The 18,951-nt window shown below is 44.3% G+C and overlaps 1 protein-coding gene and 1 long non-coding RNA gene across 2 annotated transcripts; one reads left to right on the plus strand and one right to left on the minus strand.

Moving 5' to 3' along the window:
* The first annotated feature begins 2,774 nt into the window (after positions 1-2,774).
* On the plus strand, positions 2,775-6,908 carry LOC138405109 (uncharacterized). Its single transcript, XR_011238812.1, has 2 exons — positions 2,775-4,871; positions 4,982-6,908. It is a non-coding gene; the product is annotated as an uncharacterized lncRNA (long non-coding RNA).
* Positions 6,909-12,216: 5,308 nt separating this feature from the next.
* phb2a (prohibitin 2a) lies at positions 12,217-18,280 on the minus strand. The gene is made up of 7 exons (XM_069511498.1): positions 18,059-18,280; positions 16,599-16,662; positions 15,429-15,532; positions 15,080-15,118; positions 14,068-14,145; positions 12,944-13,005; positions 12,217-12,738 (listed from the first exon to the last, which is right to left on the minus strand). Exons 1-7 carry the CDS (start codon positions 18,254-18,256, stop codon positions 12,717-12,719), a joined length of 567 nt encoding a protein of 188 aa, XP_069367599.1. The 5' UTR covers positions 18,257-18,280; the 3' UTR covers positions 12,217-12,716.
* Between the last annotated feature and the right edge of the window lie 671 nt (positions 18,281-18,951).

Raw genomic sequence — 18,951 nt, forward strand, 5'->3', positions numbered from 1 at the left:
CAGGAAGAGAGGAACGTGTAACTTCCTGTTGCTCTTCAGCAGAAGAACAAATTTAAATGTAAAAGAGTTGAAAGGCTTTTTCTTTTCAACAGTGTTATTATTCTGATCATTATTATAAATTATATATTATTACTGTGTTGGGTTATTTTAGTGTCACTGATCCGCAGGCTCCGCCCAGAGCTGCACATCGGCACAACGGTTCCTCAGACAGGAGGAGCTTAGCTTAGCATAAAGCCCAGTTAGCCTGACCGCCACCGCGACAATGTCTGAAAATAAAGGAATAAAAAAAGATTGTGGTCTTTGTCAAATCGTAGTTTTTTTAAATTTTCTAACGTGACATCGACCATGTGACTGATCGTGTGCGTGTGAAAAAACACTGTACATGTCATACTAAGTAATTAACATATGTCAATATGTGTATATGTATTATATATGTGTATATGTATTATATATGTGTATATGTATTATATATGTGTATATGTATTATATATGTGTATATGTATTATATATGTGTATATGTATTATATGTCAGAACATGTGTTGGTGTCACCATCAGTGTTTTAATATTTAAACTCAACTGATGTCATGTTGTTGGAGGTCAACGGGTCAAACTGAGGCTCTGACCTCGATATGATGACACACACACACACACACACACACACACACACACACACACACACACAGATACACACACACACACACACACACACACACACACACACACACACACGTCTCTGGCTGCAACCCATTAGCCATGTTTAATTATTGATCTGCTGCAGCAGGCAGATGGACACACACACACACACACACACACACACACACACACACACACACACACACACACACATGTGTTTTGATGATGTCATCAGTCAGCGTGTGCTCATGTCCAATCATGGAGCTGATTGATCTTTGATGGAAACAAACTTAGTTGTTTTTTTAAGACCTGTGTTAACTGAGCTGTCAATCACTTTGACAGTGACACAGTGTCCAATCTTGTGGCTTCGTTTCTGGAGGTGGGTGTGGTTTGGTAGATGAATTATATCTGCATGATATTTTCAAACCTGCAGAAATCTACGTTTCATTTGGTCGCCTGTTGGTGGCGTCATACCCTCTTTGTGCATGTGGTGTCTTTTTTATCATACACACATTCACACATACACACACATAATATAAAAGCAACAACACAATGAAGACAAATAACATCGGTGTCGTTCATAAAGGTTCAAGTTCTTCAAACAAAAAAATAAGAGAAAACATGTTGTTACATGGCGTTCTTCACCACATAATATATATATATATATATATATATATATATATATACATATATATATATGTATATATATTTATTAGTAGATTATTAAAATCTGTAAAATGACATTATTATGTTTTTGTTAACTTCTTCAATAATGACAATGAACAACATTCTGAGCATGTATAAAGCATGGCTGTGATAATAGAGTGTTAGTAAGTATGTTCTTTAACGACATCACATATTAACGTTATTAATTATGGTAGTTACGTTTTTGATGTTCTCATAGAAATGTGACGTAAAATATATTCTTTAGTTATTATTCTTATTATATTCTCACAAATGATATAATTGACTTTTCTTCTTGTGCTTCACAGCTGTTACGTCACATGTTTCATTTGAGTTCAGTGTGTGTGTGTGTGTGTGTGTGTGTGTGTGTGTGTGTGTGTGTGAACCCACGTGTTCCGGTCTCTGGCTCCATCTGCTGGCAGCACGCGGACTCACAGGAGCCTGGACACACCGCAGTAGAGGAGAGTGACTGTGTTGTCTCTGCTGCCCTCTGGTGGCCACTCTCAGTTTGTCTGAAAGAAGAAAGTCTTTGTTATTAATAAAGTTGTGTATATATGTGTGTATGTATATATATATATTGGTTTGGTCCATGTCCCATCTGCTAACATGGAGGAGGGGTTGTGAGCTATACTGCAGCCAGACACCAGGGGGCGATATCAATGAATTTGCTTCATCTTTATTTACAATAAGGTTCAGTGTGTAGGATGCAGCCCCCCCCCCCCCCCCCCCCCCCCCCCTTCCAAACATCACAGAGAAGCTTCAGCTTCAGTTTCATCAAAAATCAAAAGGTTGAGTTTGTCCAGTCTGAGCTTCTGTAAAAAACATGGAGGAGGGACTGTAGAGACCCTGATGTAAATATAGAGTCTGTCACACACACACAGACACACACACACAGACACACGCACACACACTCTCTCACACACACGCACACACACTCTCTCACACACACACACAAACAAACACAGAGATACACACACACACACACACACACACACATTGATATATCTCCTCCTCCTCCTCTTCATCTTCATCTTCATGTGTTTGTAGTTTGGTATTTTTCTCTGTGATGAACTGTAATACACGTTTCAGCCTCTAGATGTCGCCACCACAATTTGAGTTGCTTCCTCTCTGTTGCACTGTTTCCATTCAGTGATTCAGTGTAGTGCAACACACACACACACACCATCTGCTGTCGTCTGTCTGCCCCCCCCCCCACACCACCTGACATCAAACACCCCTTTGATACAAGATGGCCCTTGTGTGTGTGTGTGTGTGTATGTGTGTGTGTGTGAGTATCTATAGTTATGAGGTCCAAAAAACATCATTGTGAGGACATTTTGTCTGGTCCTCACAATGATGGTGTTTGAGGGTTAAGAGTCAAGTTTAAATTACAGTCAGGTTTAAGTTAGAGTTAAAATCAGGTTTAAGTTAGAGTTAGAGTTAAGTTAGAGTTAAAATCAGGTTTAAGTTAGAGTTAAAATCAGGTTTAAGTTAGAGTTAGAGTTTAAGTTAGAGTCAGGTTTAAGTTAGAGTTAGGTTTAAATTAGAGTTAAAGTTTAAGTTAGAGTCAGGTTTAAGTTAGAGTTAGGTTTAGTTGTGATGGTCCAGGTTGGGGGTTATGAATGTTCATGTCTGAGTGTCCTCACAACTTCAGACGAGAGGGAAGTTAAAATGTTCCTCTTTGATAAAGTCCATAGTTCTGGATCAGGTCTAGACTGATGGGAGAACTCCCATCATGCACTGAGCACCCCCCCCCCATAGTCTCTCTCTCTCTCTCTCTCATTCAGTTTCTCCTCCACAGACTCAAAGTGCTGCTCATGGTTCACCTGTTGGTTTCTCTGTGAAGAAGATCTGAAGCTCTTCAGCTTCTCTGTGAAGAGTCTGGAGATCATGATGTTAGGATTTGGTGCTACCTGTGTGTGTGTGTGTGTGTGAGTGTGTGTCTGTGTGTGAGTGAGTGTGTATGAGTGAGTGAGTGTGTGTGTGTGTGTGAGTGTGTGTATGAGTGAGTGTGTGTGTAGACGTAAATGCTCTGTGTGTGTCTGTGTGTGTGCAGATGTAAATGCTCTGTGAGTGTGTGTGTGTGTGTGAGTGAGTGAGTGAGTGTGTGTGTAGACGTAAATGCTCTGTGTGTGTGTGTGTGTGTGTGTGTGTCTGTGTGTGTGTGTGTGTGTGTGTGTGTGCAGATGTAAATGCTCTGTGTGTGTGTGTGTGTGTGTGTGTGTGTCTGTGTCTGTGTGTCTGTGTGTGTGTGTGTGTGTGAGTGTGTGTGTGTGTGTGTGTAGACAAAGACACAGCAGCTTTGTTCCTCAGCTCCTGAAATGGCGGCGAGGAGAACAAGGCTGAGCTGGGGAGGAAACAAAGCCCGGAGCGGAGCCCGAACTCAGGATGGATCTGGATTCTAATCTGCCTTTTCATTTAGACTGTTTCTGTGAACTGAAGTCTGACATGTTCCTCACATGTTCCTCACATGTTCCTCACATGTTCCTCACATGTTCCTCACATGTTCTGTCTGTGAGGACAAATGTCTGAGTCAGAGTCTCTGGACATCTTCTGGATCTTCTCCTGCAGTGAAACATCTGGAACCAGGGCGAGTGGGCGTGTCTCTGAGGTTTCTAACACGTGACGGGCGTGAAACACAAATGTCTCAGGACGAAGAGGAGGACGTACACGTAGAAGAGGAGGACGTCCACTTGGACACTGACATGAACTCTCAGGTGGAAGGAGAACAATCATCTGGCTGCATGTGGTGTCATGTCCTGACCTACAGGGGGAGCTGACACCAACAACGGCAGAGAAGAAGAAAACAGCCAATAACCAACCGACAGAACCAGCCAGTCAAACAACTGACCGACCACCTGACCTGTGTGTACTACCTGTGTACTCCTGTACTATATAGTACTGTAATATTTACTATACGATGGTGTACAAAGAACTCAAAGTTACTCAGCCTCTGGGAATTTCCCTGTTTTCACTTCAGAGACACAAGAAACAAAACTATGTTGAAGCAGAAGAACGACAAGAAGGAAATCCTGTCTGTGCTGTGAGTTACTTCTGTGTAGTACAATACCTGAGTATTCTACACAGTACTTGACTGTTCAGTACTTGAGTTACTGCACGGCTCAGTTTGGAAAAACGAGGACGGTTTTAAAGTTTCCAGGCCGACAAACATGAAGAGACATGATGATCCATCTGTCACTGCCAGGTTCACACACACACACACACACACACACACACACACGCCCTCTTTCATAATAGCCAGTAAGTCTGTGTTTCTAAAAATACTGGACGGGCCCTCAGACTCTGGGGAGGAACAGTCACTCCCAGTTTGAGTCTCTTGTGGCTGCAGGTCTGAAAGTTTCCTGTCGGACCAAACATGGAGTCCTGACTGCAGGAGGAGGAGACATGAACACGAGACCGACGGTGGGTCCACACCTACAGTCTGTGGTCCACACTCACGCAGACGGGTTGGTTGTGATATGTTAAGTTACAGGTTCAGTGCAAAGGATCTAGTGACATCTTCAGGTCGTTCACATGTATGACACCCGAAGAGGTGAAGTTACATCTTACATCGGCTGAAGTCTGAGGACACGAGGACTCAAACTGATCTCAGACATGAACTATGGACAGTTTCTGAAGTTTGTGTTTGTCATGTCTCATCAGGAGCCGACCAATCAGATCACTTCTAAACAAAGCGACCTGTGACTCCGCCCTCAGGAAGCAGTGAGTGGAACGTGAGGTGGAAAACACCGGTGATCAGATGAAAAGATAAATCTTCAGGAGACTGTGAGGACGTCAGAGTGTCTCTCACATGTAAAGTCTGGACATTCAGGACGTTTCTCATCATGTGACTCCCCCCCCCCCCCCCCCCACACAGGCAGTTCAGCTTCTTCCTGCTCAGGATAAAAAACAAATATTTGCCGTCGGTTGGTTTCAGGGCGGAAATGTGAGGTATGAGGAAGTGCTGGTGTGGAGCGAGCTGCAGGCGCCGAAACATGTCGGCCGAGATCACTCTGCACACTTCCTGCTTCTCTCCACAGCTTCACCTCCAATCTGAAAATGAAAACAGAACCCCCCCTCACATGTCAAACCGGACAGTGGTGCAGGTCGGTCTGATCAGTTAAAGAAGCTTCATGTTTGTCCTCAGCTGTCAGAACATTTATTTTTATCTGACGACCTTCACGGGCTGAAGATTCTGTTTCAGCAGGTTCACATTCATTTAACAGTTTCTTTATTCAGAGACTTTGAGCTGAGGGACGACACTAAAGAGACTGACGCTGCTTCCACACCAGGTTTCTCATTTTAAAACTAAAATGGCCTCCGTGCACAGTAACATCCTGTGCCACTGCACTCACACATGTTCTGTCAGTAGCGACAGACGTGTCCCACTGTTTTAAATATGCTCTGAGAAGTACACGAAGTCTTCTGACGACAACAACAACACATTTACTTCATATCGTGTTTAAAAAAGGTTCCAAGAATCTTTACACATCTGCTGCTGCAGCTCGACTGAACTGAGACTGAGCTGATCAATCAACCTCTTCCTCCACACACACACACACACACACACACACACACACAGGAAGTGGGGGGAGGTGATCATGTGTGTGTGTGTGTGTGTGTGTGGGGGGGGGGTAATTTGAGATGCATTTCCTCATAAAGCAGCAGAGTTTCCGCTGGGTCCTAATGTCCTTCACATACACAACCATGATGGAGGTTAGCGTAGCTTAGCACAAGTCTGACACCAGGAGAAACTGCCACGTCCATCAAACGTCAGACTGCTCCTTCAATTTAACAGTAAATCTGAGACGTGTCACTGAGAAGACAGCGTCACTATTTATGAAAATCCTTGTGACTCAGACGCCGAAGATATTTTAACTTGAACCTGGTTTGAGAAGTGGAAGGTCGAGGTTTGAGCGCTGCGTTTGAGAGGAGAGACGTTCAGCAGGAAAACTCCTCCGACCACTCAAACAGGTTCCTGCTGGTTTGTGAAAACACGATCTCGTCTTCTCGACCGAAAACAAAAGACACAACCGCTCCGACCAACAAAGACGAGAGGAGCTTCAGGTTTCACTGGACCGGAGGCCTCGTTTCCCACGACGTCTGAAAACCAGACGTCACCGAACACAGAACAAAACCTGAAGCCGTCACACAGTCACAGACGTGTTTTTGTTATGGAGACGTTTAAATCAGTGGACGAAGATCCTGAAGCTCCCGGCTCATTTCCTCGTTAGCGCTTTATGAGACGATATAAATCGCTCGTTAGACGACGTTTTTTCAGATCAGCAGAAGAAGAAGTGAGGCTGCAGATTTCTGGACGAATCAAGTCCCAACAGGTTCGACCACAGAATGAAAAGTAAATAAAGTATTTGAATGTGAACTGGTAGATTTTAATGTTTGGTCTGATTCAGGTTGAACAGAAGAATCTTGGTGCAGATTCAGGATTGTTGTTTCTTCCTTTAACATTGTGAGATAAAAAGGTTTGAGTATTTTCACTTCTCAGAATAATTTATGGATTGTGATGAATAAAATCATGTTTATTGGTCTGATACTTATGAGTGTGTGTGATTTCAATAAAGGTTCAAATCTGTTTATGACCGTTTATGTTCTTTAGTTTTAGAATTATCTTCAAACTAACGTGACAGATTGGAGATGTGAAGACTTTACGAGAGAGAGACAGATAGGAGGACGGACAGAGAGACAGATAGAAGGACGGACAGAGAGACAGATAGAAGGATGGACAGAGAGACAGATAGAAGGACGGACAGAGAGACAGATAGAAGGACGGACAGAGAGACAGATAGAAGGACGGACAGAGAGACAGATAGACGGATGGACAGAGAGACAGATAGACGGATGGACAGAGAGACAGATAGAAGGACGGACAGAGAGACAGATAGAAGGACGGACAGAGAGACAGATAGAAGGACGGACAGAGAGACAGATAGAAGGACGGACAGAGAGACAGATAGACGAATGGACAGAGAGACAGATAGAAGGACGGACAGAGAGACAGATAGAAGGACGGACAGAGAGACAGATAGACGGATGGACAGAGAGACAGATAGAAGGACGGACAGAGAGACAGATAGAAGGATGGACAGAGAGACAGATAGAAGGACGGACAGAGAGACAGATAGAAGGACAGACAGAGAGACAGATAGAAGGACAGACAGAGAGACAGATAGAAGGACGGACAGAGAGACAGATAGAAGGAGGGACAGAGAGACAGATAGAAGGACGGACAGATGGCTGACGGACGGTTTGCAGGTGCGGACAGTGGACGTTTTTGGGAAACCGATTCTCCTTCACGCTCAGCAAACACAGTCGTCTCCACCACAACACGTCCCTGCAGTTCACTGTGATATGTCTCATGTGTCGTCGTCCTGCAGCAAACGTAAAACTGCCGCTCCGTCATAAACACTGCGCAACGTTTGCATTGTTACCACGGCAACAAGGACGCAACATGGAGTACTTAAAGTATTTAAAAGAGCACAGAGCTCCTGTTCCGTGTTCGAACGTCATGACCTTAGAACACTTCAAACTGTTTTCAGTGCGATCACATACAAAGTCAATGCAAACATGCAAATGAACACGCACCCGAGAGCTCAGAACATTTGAACCTGAGCAAACTTCAGCGTAGAGCGAGTTCGTCACAAGAGCAAAATGTAACATCGAAGTAACGCTTCATCGGGGGAGACCAACAACACGTCTCGTTACATAAAGAACTAACTACATTAGCTTTGAAGCTACGGCCTCACGATGACCTTCTCACACTGAATCCATCTCTGTCTACACGTCAGTTTCAATCCCCGCCCACCGCAACAACCTGAAAACACATCACGTGACCATCGGAACATAAAACAGAAACAGCTGTCTTTGTAAAATACAGAATGTAACTGAACCGCAGGTGTTCACAAAGACAACGAGGTCAGTAACTCTTGTAATTGATTCTCCATGTTGTGTTCGACTGTGGAGCTGAGGCTGGTGTCAATCAGAAAGAGGTTGTGAGCGTCTACGTCACTTTTTCCAAACATCTCAGATTCTAAAACAGCCTCAGAGACCTGCAGCGTCCACAAACTTCTCCGGCGCAGAGCGGACGTCAGATGAATCTGAGATGTTGAGTTTGAAAATGAAAACTTGAAGTTGGTGACAGTTTAACAGAGTTTCCTTCTCGTCTGGAAATCTACACATGTTTAACGTCACATTCACTCAGCAGCGAAACAATATATAAAAGTAATATCAGAGTTGATATCACACCAACGATCCCGCTTCTTTACGAAGTTAACGTCTGTGTCCGTCTGCTTTTTAATCCATGATGACATCACAAGTCTGACATGTGACCATCACATGATAAAAAAATTAACCGGACTCAGCAGCTCAAAGAAATAAACTGCTGTGACTCAATGAGCGCCCCCTGCTGGTCACATTAAAGCAGACAGTTTTCTGCAGGGCCGCTCCGCCACTAGTCCCTTAACAACCCCCCCGCCCCACGGCACAGCACCGGCAGTGTATCGCCATGACGACCAGCCCAGATTGCCGGTCACCATAGTGTGAGGTCAGTGTTTCCATGGCGATGGAGCAGATGAACGGTAATCCGTCCTTGTTTTTGCACCATGGAAACAGGACGGGGGGGGTAGAGAGGGGGGGTGGAGTCATGAGCTTGTGTTAGCAAGTGTTAGCATGTGAGTGTGATACCCCCCCCCCCCCCCACTCCTTCCCCTCTCAGTAAATTTGTCTTGATGCTCTGCAGATCCAACAGCAGCTGAAGATTAAGAGACGCTGACGAACTGGAGCAAAGTCCAGGTCAGACGTTCGGCTGCAGGAGGCTGAGCGCCGCCACAGCACAGGACACGACGGGAGGGACAGGGGACAGAGGACAGGGGACAGAGGACAGTTAGACACAGTGATGTGCAGCCTCAGGTTTCTGTTCTACACCTTTATTTTCCTCTCTGCTTTCATCTCTTCATCCACGTACAAACAATCCTTTCATTTCATTTCTTGTCACTTCTGAAGATTAAGAACTTTATTCTTCTGTTTTAATTTGTCGTCTAATGGATGTCTTTAAATAAAGGAGGCGGGGGAGGGGTCTTCCTTTAGAGGACGAGGAGACTTTCGCAGATGAAGCTGCACTTCCTTGAATCTGCCACTAGAGGCTAATATAGAGTCACATTTTACTGATATCACCTTAAACTGATGTGATGATGAGTGAAGGGGGGGGGGCTCATTAAAAATCACACGTAAAACACATGATCACGTTTTAAATGACCTGATGGTGAATATTTTCCGACAGCTGCTCCTCCTACGTTAAATAAAACAACACTTGACGTCATGTGAGTCGACCTCATGAAGGAAACGTTTCTGCAGCGACTGCACATCGACACCAGCTGCACATTTATCATCTCTGACTCCTCTTTTATGCCCTCCTCCTCCTCCTCCTCCTCCTGCTCCTGCTCCTTGGCATCTTTCAAATGCTACGGAGGCTCCTGATTGGCTGACAGACTTGCTGTGAGACGTGAGGGGGCGGGGAGCGGCAGCCAATCCTGTGCTCCCTCCATCTCCCAGCCCCCTCTTCTTCTTCTTCTTCTTTTTTTTAAAACCCTGCATGAATATTAACCCTCCTCCTATACCCCCCCACTCACCCCTCCTCCCAAGGAAAAAAATCCCCTCTGAGATTTAAATCTGCGCCCGCCCTCCCCCGCCTCTCCTCCCTCTTTCTCATGAAGAGCAGCAGCCTCTCTCAACATGGAGGAGGCCGCTCGCTTTGTGTCGCTCACACAATGGAGTCCAACCCCCCCCCCCCCCCTCCTACAGATCTGAGGTTGTGCTGCAGCAGCTCTGAGCTGCAGCTCACAGCTCGGCCTATAAATAACTCTGCAGCCATCTTATCTTCTGTCCTGCTGGTTCTTTCTGTTTCAAGCTGGGGGGGGGGGCACACACACACTCAGAGAGCAGGTCATTGTTGTACCACATTATATATCTATGTTATATATTTATATATGACTGTCATCGTCTCTCTCCCGACAGAGCAGAATATAAACAGTTTGTGAAGCAGGAGCTGACGGAGCCTCAGGCCTCAATCTGCTCTTCATACAACACACAACACAATCAAAGTGACGGATTTGATCTCAACATGTGTTGTTGTGTTTTTTGAGTTTAGTTTCAACCCCTCCTCCTTTTCTTCTTCTGTGATGCTCAAGACTCTGGTTGTTTTCACCCGTTTGTTCTTCTGCAGGATTTCATGACGACGACTGAACGTGCTCCTGTAACTGTTTCCACTCGTGTCCAGGGAAACAGTGTCAGTTTGTCAGCTTCAGTCGAGGGCTGGAGCCACAACACGTCTGAGCTCTAACCATTGTCACGTTGAGATGCAGGGTGAGTGTGAAGGGTTTCATGACATTCAGGTGTCGAACATGTGAACATGTGTCAGTTTGTTCTAAACGTCAGCTGCTGCTCACAACGCTCCTCCGTCTCCAACTCAGCGGGCAGCAGATACAAAACATTAATATTTTCTTTACATCACGAGAAAATCGTATGAACTGGTCGTCGTTACTCAGCGACCGGAAGTTACGTTTTATTTGACTTCTCGTTTGTCCCCTTTCCTTCTTTGTCTTAAAAGTGGCTGAAAGAGTGAAAGACCTGGGACGACCAGAGAAATGAATTTATATTTAATATTCATGTTTGGTTTGACTAAGTTTGTTCAGTAAGCTCTTGTAAAAGCGACGAGGGAAACAGACGGTTCGTTAACGTGAATATTCAGGAGACGTCAGGTCGACTAGAGTGGGAGGAAACGTCTGTAAGTCACATTTACATACGACAACCCGTCGCCAAGGTGACCCTGTTCTCTTTGAACAACTACATCACTTTTTAAATCCAGAGTGCGGTCGACATGTTCTGACGAGAGGCGTTTAACAGACGATCGTCTGACGTCACCACACGACTTCCTCTAACAGCTTCGTTCACTCAGGGTCTCAACGTGGACAGACGAGGAGGTTCCAGATGTTTTGGTGATGAGGGCCGACGCCGTGTGGACGAGCTGAAAACAACAACACTGATCTTTACAGTTTAGACGCCATGTCCCGCCTCCTGCTGCTCTACAGGCTCCACCCCTCGTTACCCACATGTTCCTGTTGTGAACGAGTCGACAATCACACACACTGACTACACAACATGTCTACACAACATGACTACACAACATGTCTACACAACATGACTAAACAACATGACTACACAACATGACCACACAACATGACTAAACAACATGACTACACAACATGACTACACAACATGTCTACACAACATGACCACACAACATGTCCACACAACATGACTACACAACATGACCACACAACATGACTACACAACATGTCTACACAACGTGTCCACACAGCATGACTACACAACATGACTACACAACATGACTACACAACATGTCTACACAACATGTCCACACAACATGACTACACAGAAGGTTTCACTCTGTGAGAAGTTTGATCCCTGACCCCGACACGGCCTTCTGCACAGAGGCACGTGGTTTGAAAAGCTCGGAGGAGCAGCACCGACATGTGACCACGGTGTGAGTCCATCACAGAAGAAGAATTATAACCCGTCCTCACAGTCCACGTGCATTTCTTTCCTCTCTGCAGCCGAACCTCGTCAATTAACTGATTCATCAACAACAGAACATAACTGATGATTGAATCTGACTCGAGAGACATTTGCTCTGTTTCTCTTTGGTTTGGGACCAAAGACATTTTCACACTTGAATATAATCGCAGCCTCAGTTTATCGTGGTCAGAAATCTCAGCTACAGATTTCCCTTTAAAGACACACCTGTCTGCATGGACAGATAATTATTATTGGTGTTGAGGGAGTAAAGATAGAACATTACCTCCTTCTACATCTGTTTTCTAACTTTATTGTCGACATGAGACAGACAGCAGCGTCATTAATGTGTGATTTTGAAAAAGATTCCTCTGCTGTTGGTCAAAGTTATTTCATTCTTATTATAAAAACTCTGAGTTAAACGTAAACATCTCTGACTCACGAAGGAGACAAAGTGTTGAAGCTCCACGAGGGAATTCTTCGTGAACTTAAATAGTTGAAGGTCTCTGCGATGAAACGTCAGCAACCTTCTCCGATTCTGAAAAAGAAAAAGAGAACCGCTGCAGTCGTCCACAGTCCCTACACCAGAGGAGCCTTTCAAAATAAAACCCAAGGGCGGACTTCCTGTCAACAGCTCAAGCAGCTGGTGACTGACGACAATTCACAGATGAACCTGGATCCAGAGTGAAAACCTGAGGTCGAGTCACAGGCAGCAGAGAAACTCTGCGAGAGACCGGAGACATTTTCTCTGTCGTGGAACTGAAGGAATGTTGATGACGAGGAGACGTCCGCTTTACTTTGGCAGTGACAAACATCTGAAAGGAAAATCAAAGATTAAAACTCAAATTAGAGCCAATATTGATTCATGGGGCCGACACCAACATTAGGGAGTAAAACAAATCTAATACCAACCAGCTGATTTATAAAAAACCAGAAGTATATCAGCTCATTAAACAGATCAACTGTCCTTTAACCTGCGGCCTGAACCACAACTTCCTGTTGAAACTGTTCATGGTGAACTCGAACTGGTCTCTCTCCTGCAGGTTCAGCACCAGGCAGACTTTGTTCTGGGACAGCGCCACCTACAGGTCCAACACAAAACAAACAAAACAAGCGTCACACAGTGAAAACACAAGTGGACGAAAACACAAACTCACGCACGCACAGACAGACACACACACATCTTTAGTTTGTCTCAAACCACGAAACACGAGCGCACAGGGAGGCGTCCACGAGCAGACCAGTGTTAGCTTCATGTCTTTATTTTAACCTGGCTAATGCACGGCCGTACGGGACGAATCTGAGAGCAGAGGACAAATCTGAGAGCAGAGGACGAATCTGAGAGCAGAGGACGAATCTGAGAGCAGAGGACAAATCTGAGACGTTTCACTTCCACTCAGAATACATAACATAATTATGTGTAACAACAGAGAGCTATGCTGGATTTGAAACTTTCCGATGGTTCCGTTTAGAAAAATTAACCACATCTTTACTCACTAATGTGACATTGTTATATAAAATACCACATAAATAAAGTTAATATATATATATATAGTATAAATACTAATGTGGAATCAATGTGTTTATATCTACAGACATCCACTGTTTACATTATTAAAGTGGGTTCTTCAGATTTCTGTTCATGGTCTGTATTTATGTTGCGCTCCTCATCGACCACACTCCGTCACACACGGCCCATGGGGTCATTTGGGCTGCAGCATCGAGCCCAAGGACACTGGTGGACTTGGGGACCTGGGAATTGAACCTCTGACCCACTCTACCTCCTGAGCCACAGCTGCCCGCCCGCCCCCAGAGCTGCTCACTCACGCCTGACCTCAGCACATTTCTAACAAACGTCTCGCCACCGTGTTTCATACAAGAACCGGAAGTTAGAGGATATCTACGAGTGTTTGGTTTGACTGAATGGTGTGAAAGGTAATATAGCACAGACATCAGAAGTAAAATAAAATAACTACATGAGAACAGACTCATAGATTTTAGGTTTATACTTTTTATTAGTTTCTGCTCATTTGTCTTTATTGTGTTTTGTTGCTGATGGAAACAACTTTAACATTTAAATGTTGTTTGGAGGATGACATGTTTTATTTTGAAGCAATAAAAGCTTCTGGTTTTTCTTCTCTTACCGTCTTGGCGATGTTCTGCGCTGCACGGATCTTCCCGAGTTTCAGGTAACCTGGGTTTTTGGTCACAGCCTCGCCCAGCTGTTACACACACACATTTAAATTGTTAGTGTATCACAGGAGATTACTGTTACACACCTACAAAAGAGAGCGTGAGCGGTCGGCCTGAGGCTGATCAGCAGCAGGCTGAGCCGGTCTGAGGAGAGGCATCACTTCTCTGACCGTCACGAGGATCAAAGCTGCAGGCGTGTCGCTGCTCGACGTTAATGTTCTCACGCATGTTGACAGGCGTGTAAAGTAATTACTGCATATTTGGGTGAAGTGTTTGTTTAAGATGCTTCTGTTTCTCTTCACGGTCGTGCAGCGAGTTCACGGCACGACAGGTTTTTATCGGAGGTGGTTTGATGCGTTCACTTAATTTAAAGGTTTTAATTTTGGACCTGAAACAAACGTGTCCATTAATTTGGAGACAAAACTCTATTATTTATGGAAACAACTGTGAGAAAAGCACACCCACACATCATCTGTCAGATTCTACAGCAACAATAAACTGGAATAAAGAAAGTGATATTTTCTCTATTTGAGTTCTTCCTGTCCGGACCTGAGCAGTGATCTCTCAGTAGAAACCACAGCAGCTCTGAACAAACTGCATCGATCTAAAATACAAAGCAGATGATAAAACACTGGAGGCAACAGGAAGGAAACAGGAGTTACCAACTGTTTGAGAAGCTTTTCCCTCATTCTTTTATCTATATTCTTAAAATGATATTTTACCGTGTTCCTGGTTTTGGAGATGTGTTTGGAGAAATGTGAAAGTTAACAAACAGAAGTTAAAATCAGTAAAAATGTTTTGATCTGAGCAGCCCTGGTTACACGTCTTGTTCCTGTCGACGGAGCTGAACGCAGATGACGGACACGAAAACCTTCTGTTCAACTGAAAAGAGCCAGAGGTCACGACGCAGCAGTAACAACACCTACGCTGCCACCTGGTGGACACAACTGCTCTTACACCGACCTGCTCTTTACCAGCTCGTCTCAGTGCAAACAGCAAACTCTGAAAACAGAGATGAGGTGAAGGGGAATACAGAGGATTAGAATTCTATCATTACTTCCACCAGCTTTCACTCCAGGTTCAAAAATAATGAAATCATCATCGCGTCAAATCAACTGAGAAGCAGAAAAAAAAACTGGGAAACATTGAGGATGCGTCGGATCTACTCAGGCTCCCAGAAACACAAACTACACAACATGACTACACAACATGTCCACACAACATGTCTACACATACAGAACACACAGGAAGTAAAACAACAGTTGATGACTTAACGACTTTACTGAACACAACCGTGTTTTAAACAACTCACCCTCTTGGCAGCCTGAGCTTCTCCCTCAGCCTGGATGATCTTCGGTCTCTGGTCCTGTTTGGCCTTCTCGACACAAAACTGAGCTCGCTGCGCCTCCTGCTGGGCTGAGAGGAACAAACACATACAAGGTTCATATTAGAATTCATTTTTAAACTATCACAGGTTTCATAATGTTCCCGCAATTGTCATCAGTGCAGTTCTCTCTCTTTCACTCTTAAGTCTGTCCCCGTTACCCGGGTACAAAAACGCCAGAGCGCCATTTGTGCACGTGCACCCCCTCGTGCACATCAGTAACTTTGGCAATCACACTGGTCACACATGACAACACTCAGTCTGCGTCCACAGTAACACACCTGAAAACACACGTAACACAACCACAGTGGTCATGTGACGTAAACAGGAAGTAGTGTGTCTCGAGGTGGAACTGTTCCTGACAGGAAGTGTTAGCAACGCTTTGTGTTCACCGCTGGTAGTCGAGTCATGTGACCGATGAGAACCAATCACAAGAGAACGTGGGCGTCACCGTTTCCTAAAGTCTCAGTTTGTGTTCAGACTAAAACACAAACCAGAGTTTCAAACTGAAACCAGATCAGTTATTTATTGTAAACTTTGATTTGCAGAGTCGTGATATTCTCTCTGAGTTTAAGACTGAAAATAATTATTATTTTATCAATCTGACGACTTTTTCGTTGAATGAATTGATTTGGTTTGTTTCACGGAGAAGCTCACGTAGAAACAATCTAAACCAAAAGACGTTGAAAACAATAGCTCCGTCAAATCTTCACTTCTTAGACCGAACGTTCGCTCTGATGTTCCATGTGACAGGTCCGTGTTCGTACCTGCACTCTCTGTGTGTGATGAGCTGCGAGGCGTTACATTTTGCCACTGCACTCTTCAGCACCTCGATGACGATGGAGGGCAGGACACGCTTGTCGTAGTCTTGTCCCAGGTTGGACGCTAGCGGCCGGGACAGAACTCGCAGCGTGACGCTCACCATTTGAAGATCTGGGAGTGACGAGAGCGAGAAGAGAAGAACCGGCAGTCTGAAAATGTTCCTGTTGTTGTGAACGAGTCTGACCCGGACGATCTCCTGCTGCTTCACAAGAGAATCACAAACTACAGAAAATGTCCACACAACATTCACAGAGTTCATTTGTGTTAATCTCTCACCTTTGCTTCCAGTGAGTGAGGAGATCTTTCTGGGTCTGGCTCGGATGTCGTAGATGATGGGATCCTGGAACCAGGGGATCCTGGAAACAACGACAACACAGAGTTTATGATTCAAAAGAAGAAACAGAGCGAAACTAATGACACTTATCAGATTAAATGTAAATACAACTCTCTCTGTCTCAAATCCACTTGATTCAGTTTCTCTTGAGTTAAGGACATTTCAGTGTAAAATACCAAGTTTGCTCAGAAAATCAAAGCTGGTTTCTAAACAAGGGAACTTCTCACGTGCATTATTGAAAATTCTGTCACAATAACACTGAACCTGCCCGACACTGTGACACAGCTGAAGAGAAAACCAAGCTGAAGGTCGACGGCCTCCTCCACTGCACCGGTGTTTCTGCTGTGTTCAGTGGCACTAATGTATTTATATAGCACGTCTCTCAACCAGCAGTTTTCTCAGGGTGCTGCACAAAAGTCCAAGATCTGAACCCAACAAGTCCAACTTGTTCCACACGGGGCAGGCATGAGCTACAGCGGGGGGGGAGACTCCCAGGTGGGAGGAACCTCCGGCAGAACCGGGCTCGTGTGGACGGAACCTCTGCCAGGACCGGTTGGAGTGTCTGTGACTCTGTGTGTCTGTGGTTTCTACTCTCTGTGTCTGTGACTGTCTGTGGTTTTTCTACTCTCTCTGTGTCTGTGGTCTCTGTGTCTGTGGTTTCTACTCTCTGTGTCTGTGGTTTCTACTCTGTGTGTCTGTGACTGTCTGTGGTTTTTCTACTCTCTCTGTGTCTGTGGTCTTTGTGTCTGTGGTTTTTCTACTCTCTCTGTGTCTGTGACTCTGTGGTTTCTACTCTGTGTGTCTGTGGTTTCTGTGTCTGTGGTCTCTGTGTCTGTGGTCTCTGTGTCTGTGGTCTCTGTGTCTGTGGTTTCTGTGTCTGTGGTTTCTACTCTTTGTGTCTGTGGTCTCTGTGTCTGTGGTCTCTGTGTCTGTCTGTGGTTTTTCTACTCTCTCTGTGTCTGTGGTTTCTACTCTCTCTGTGTCTGTGGTTTCTACTCTCTCTGTGTCTGTGGTCTCTGTGTCTGTGGTCTCTGTGTCTGTGGTTTCTGTGTCTGTGGTTTCTACTCTGTGTGTCTGTGGTCTCTGTGTCTGTGGTCTCTGTGTCTGTCTGTGGTTTTTCTACTCTCTCTGTGTCTGTGGTTTCTACTCTCTCTGTGTCTGTGGTTTCTACTCTCTCTGTGTCTGTGGTTTCTACTCTCTCTGTGTCTGTGGTTTCAACACGACAGCGTCTACAGACGTTATGCAGATGAGGGAAACGTCATCACAAGGGGAAGTTAGCATCTTTAGCTCATTAAGGTGAAGTGGATCAAGGCTAGCTCAGTTAGCAGTTAGCTTCCATCACACTGACTCACTTCCTGTTGCTTCTAGAGGCTCAGAGAGTAAAACTGATGAAAACACTTACACCAGGTTCTTCACTCTTCATCTTCTTCTTCATCTTCTTCATCAGCTTCTTCTTCTTCATCATCTTCTTCATCTTCTTCATCAGCTTCTTCTTCTTCATCATCTTCTTCATCTTCTTCATCAGCTTCATCTTCATGATCTTCTTCTTCTTCTTCTTCTGTAACACGCCACTGAGAGGGGGGCGGGCCAAGTGCGTCATCAGCAGTGACTTCCGTCTGGGCAAGGGGTGACATGGGAAATGTAGGATTCACACACGTCGCGTTGTTTGTGACGTAGAGATGACGGTGGTTGGATTGTTTGTGGAGAATTATATCATGTTTATAACATGATTTATAATATATGTGTAAAGTATACAGATATATTATAAATCATGTAATAAACATCATATATAATATATCTGTAAAGTATACAAATGATGATATATAATATATCTGTAAAGTATACAGATATATTATATATCATGTTTATAACATGATTTATAATATATGTGTAAAGTATACAGATATATTATAAATCATCATTTGTATACTTTACAGATATATTATAAATCATGTTATAAACATGATATATATATTATATATATATTATATATATGTATATATTATCATGATATATAATATGTCTGTAAAGTATATATTATCATGATATATAATATATCTGTATACTTCACAGGGTGGAGGACTGGAAGTGCCACAAGAACACAAACACACGTGATGTATGACAGGACTGATCTCTGATCTCTGATCTTTAATGTGCTTTTTAAAATCACATTATTTTCTGATCATAGTGTTTGAAAGTGTCTTGGACCGTTCAGGGTGTGGGTGTCAGTTTGGGACGGGGCTGAAAACACTGGGGAACATATGAGAGCAGGCCCATCACATACAACATGCAGCA

Source organism: Paralichthys olivaceus, chromosome 16 (genome assembly GCF_024713975.1).
Source record: "Paralichthys olivaceus isolate ysfri-2021 chromosome 16, ASM2471397v2, whole genome shotgun sequence".
NCBI lineage: Eukaryota > Metazoa > Chordata > Actinopteri > Pleuronectiformes > Paralichthyidae > Paralichthys > Paralichthys olivaceus.

Excerpts from the sequence above, each read along its gene's own strand:
- phb2a (XM_069511498.1), bottom strand. The coding sequence starts at position 18,256 with ATGACGCACTTGGCCCGCCCCCCTCTCAGTGGCGTGTTACAGAAGAAG. Across the intron at positions 15,533-16,598 it reads CTCACTCACTGGAAGCAAAG|CCCAGCAGGAGGCGCAGCGA; the intron begins GTGAGAGATTAA and ends TGTTCCTCTCAG. Across the intron at positions 14,146-15,079 it reads GACGAGCTGGTAAAGAGCAG|CTGGGCGAGGCTGTGACCAA; the intron begins GTCGGTGTAAGA and ends TGTGTGTAACAG.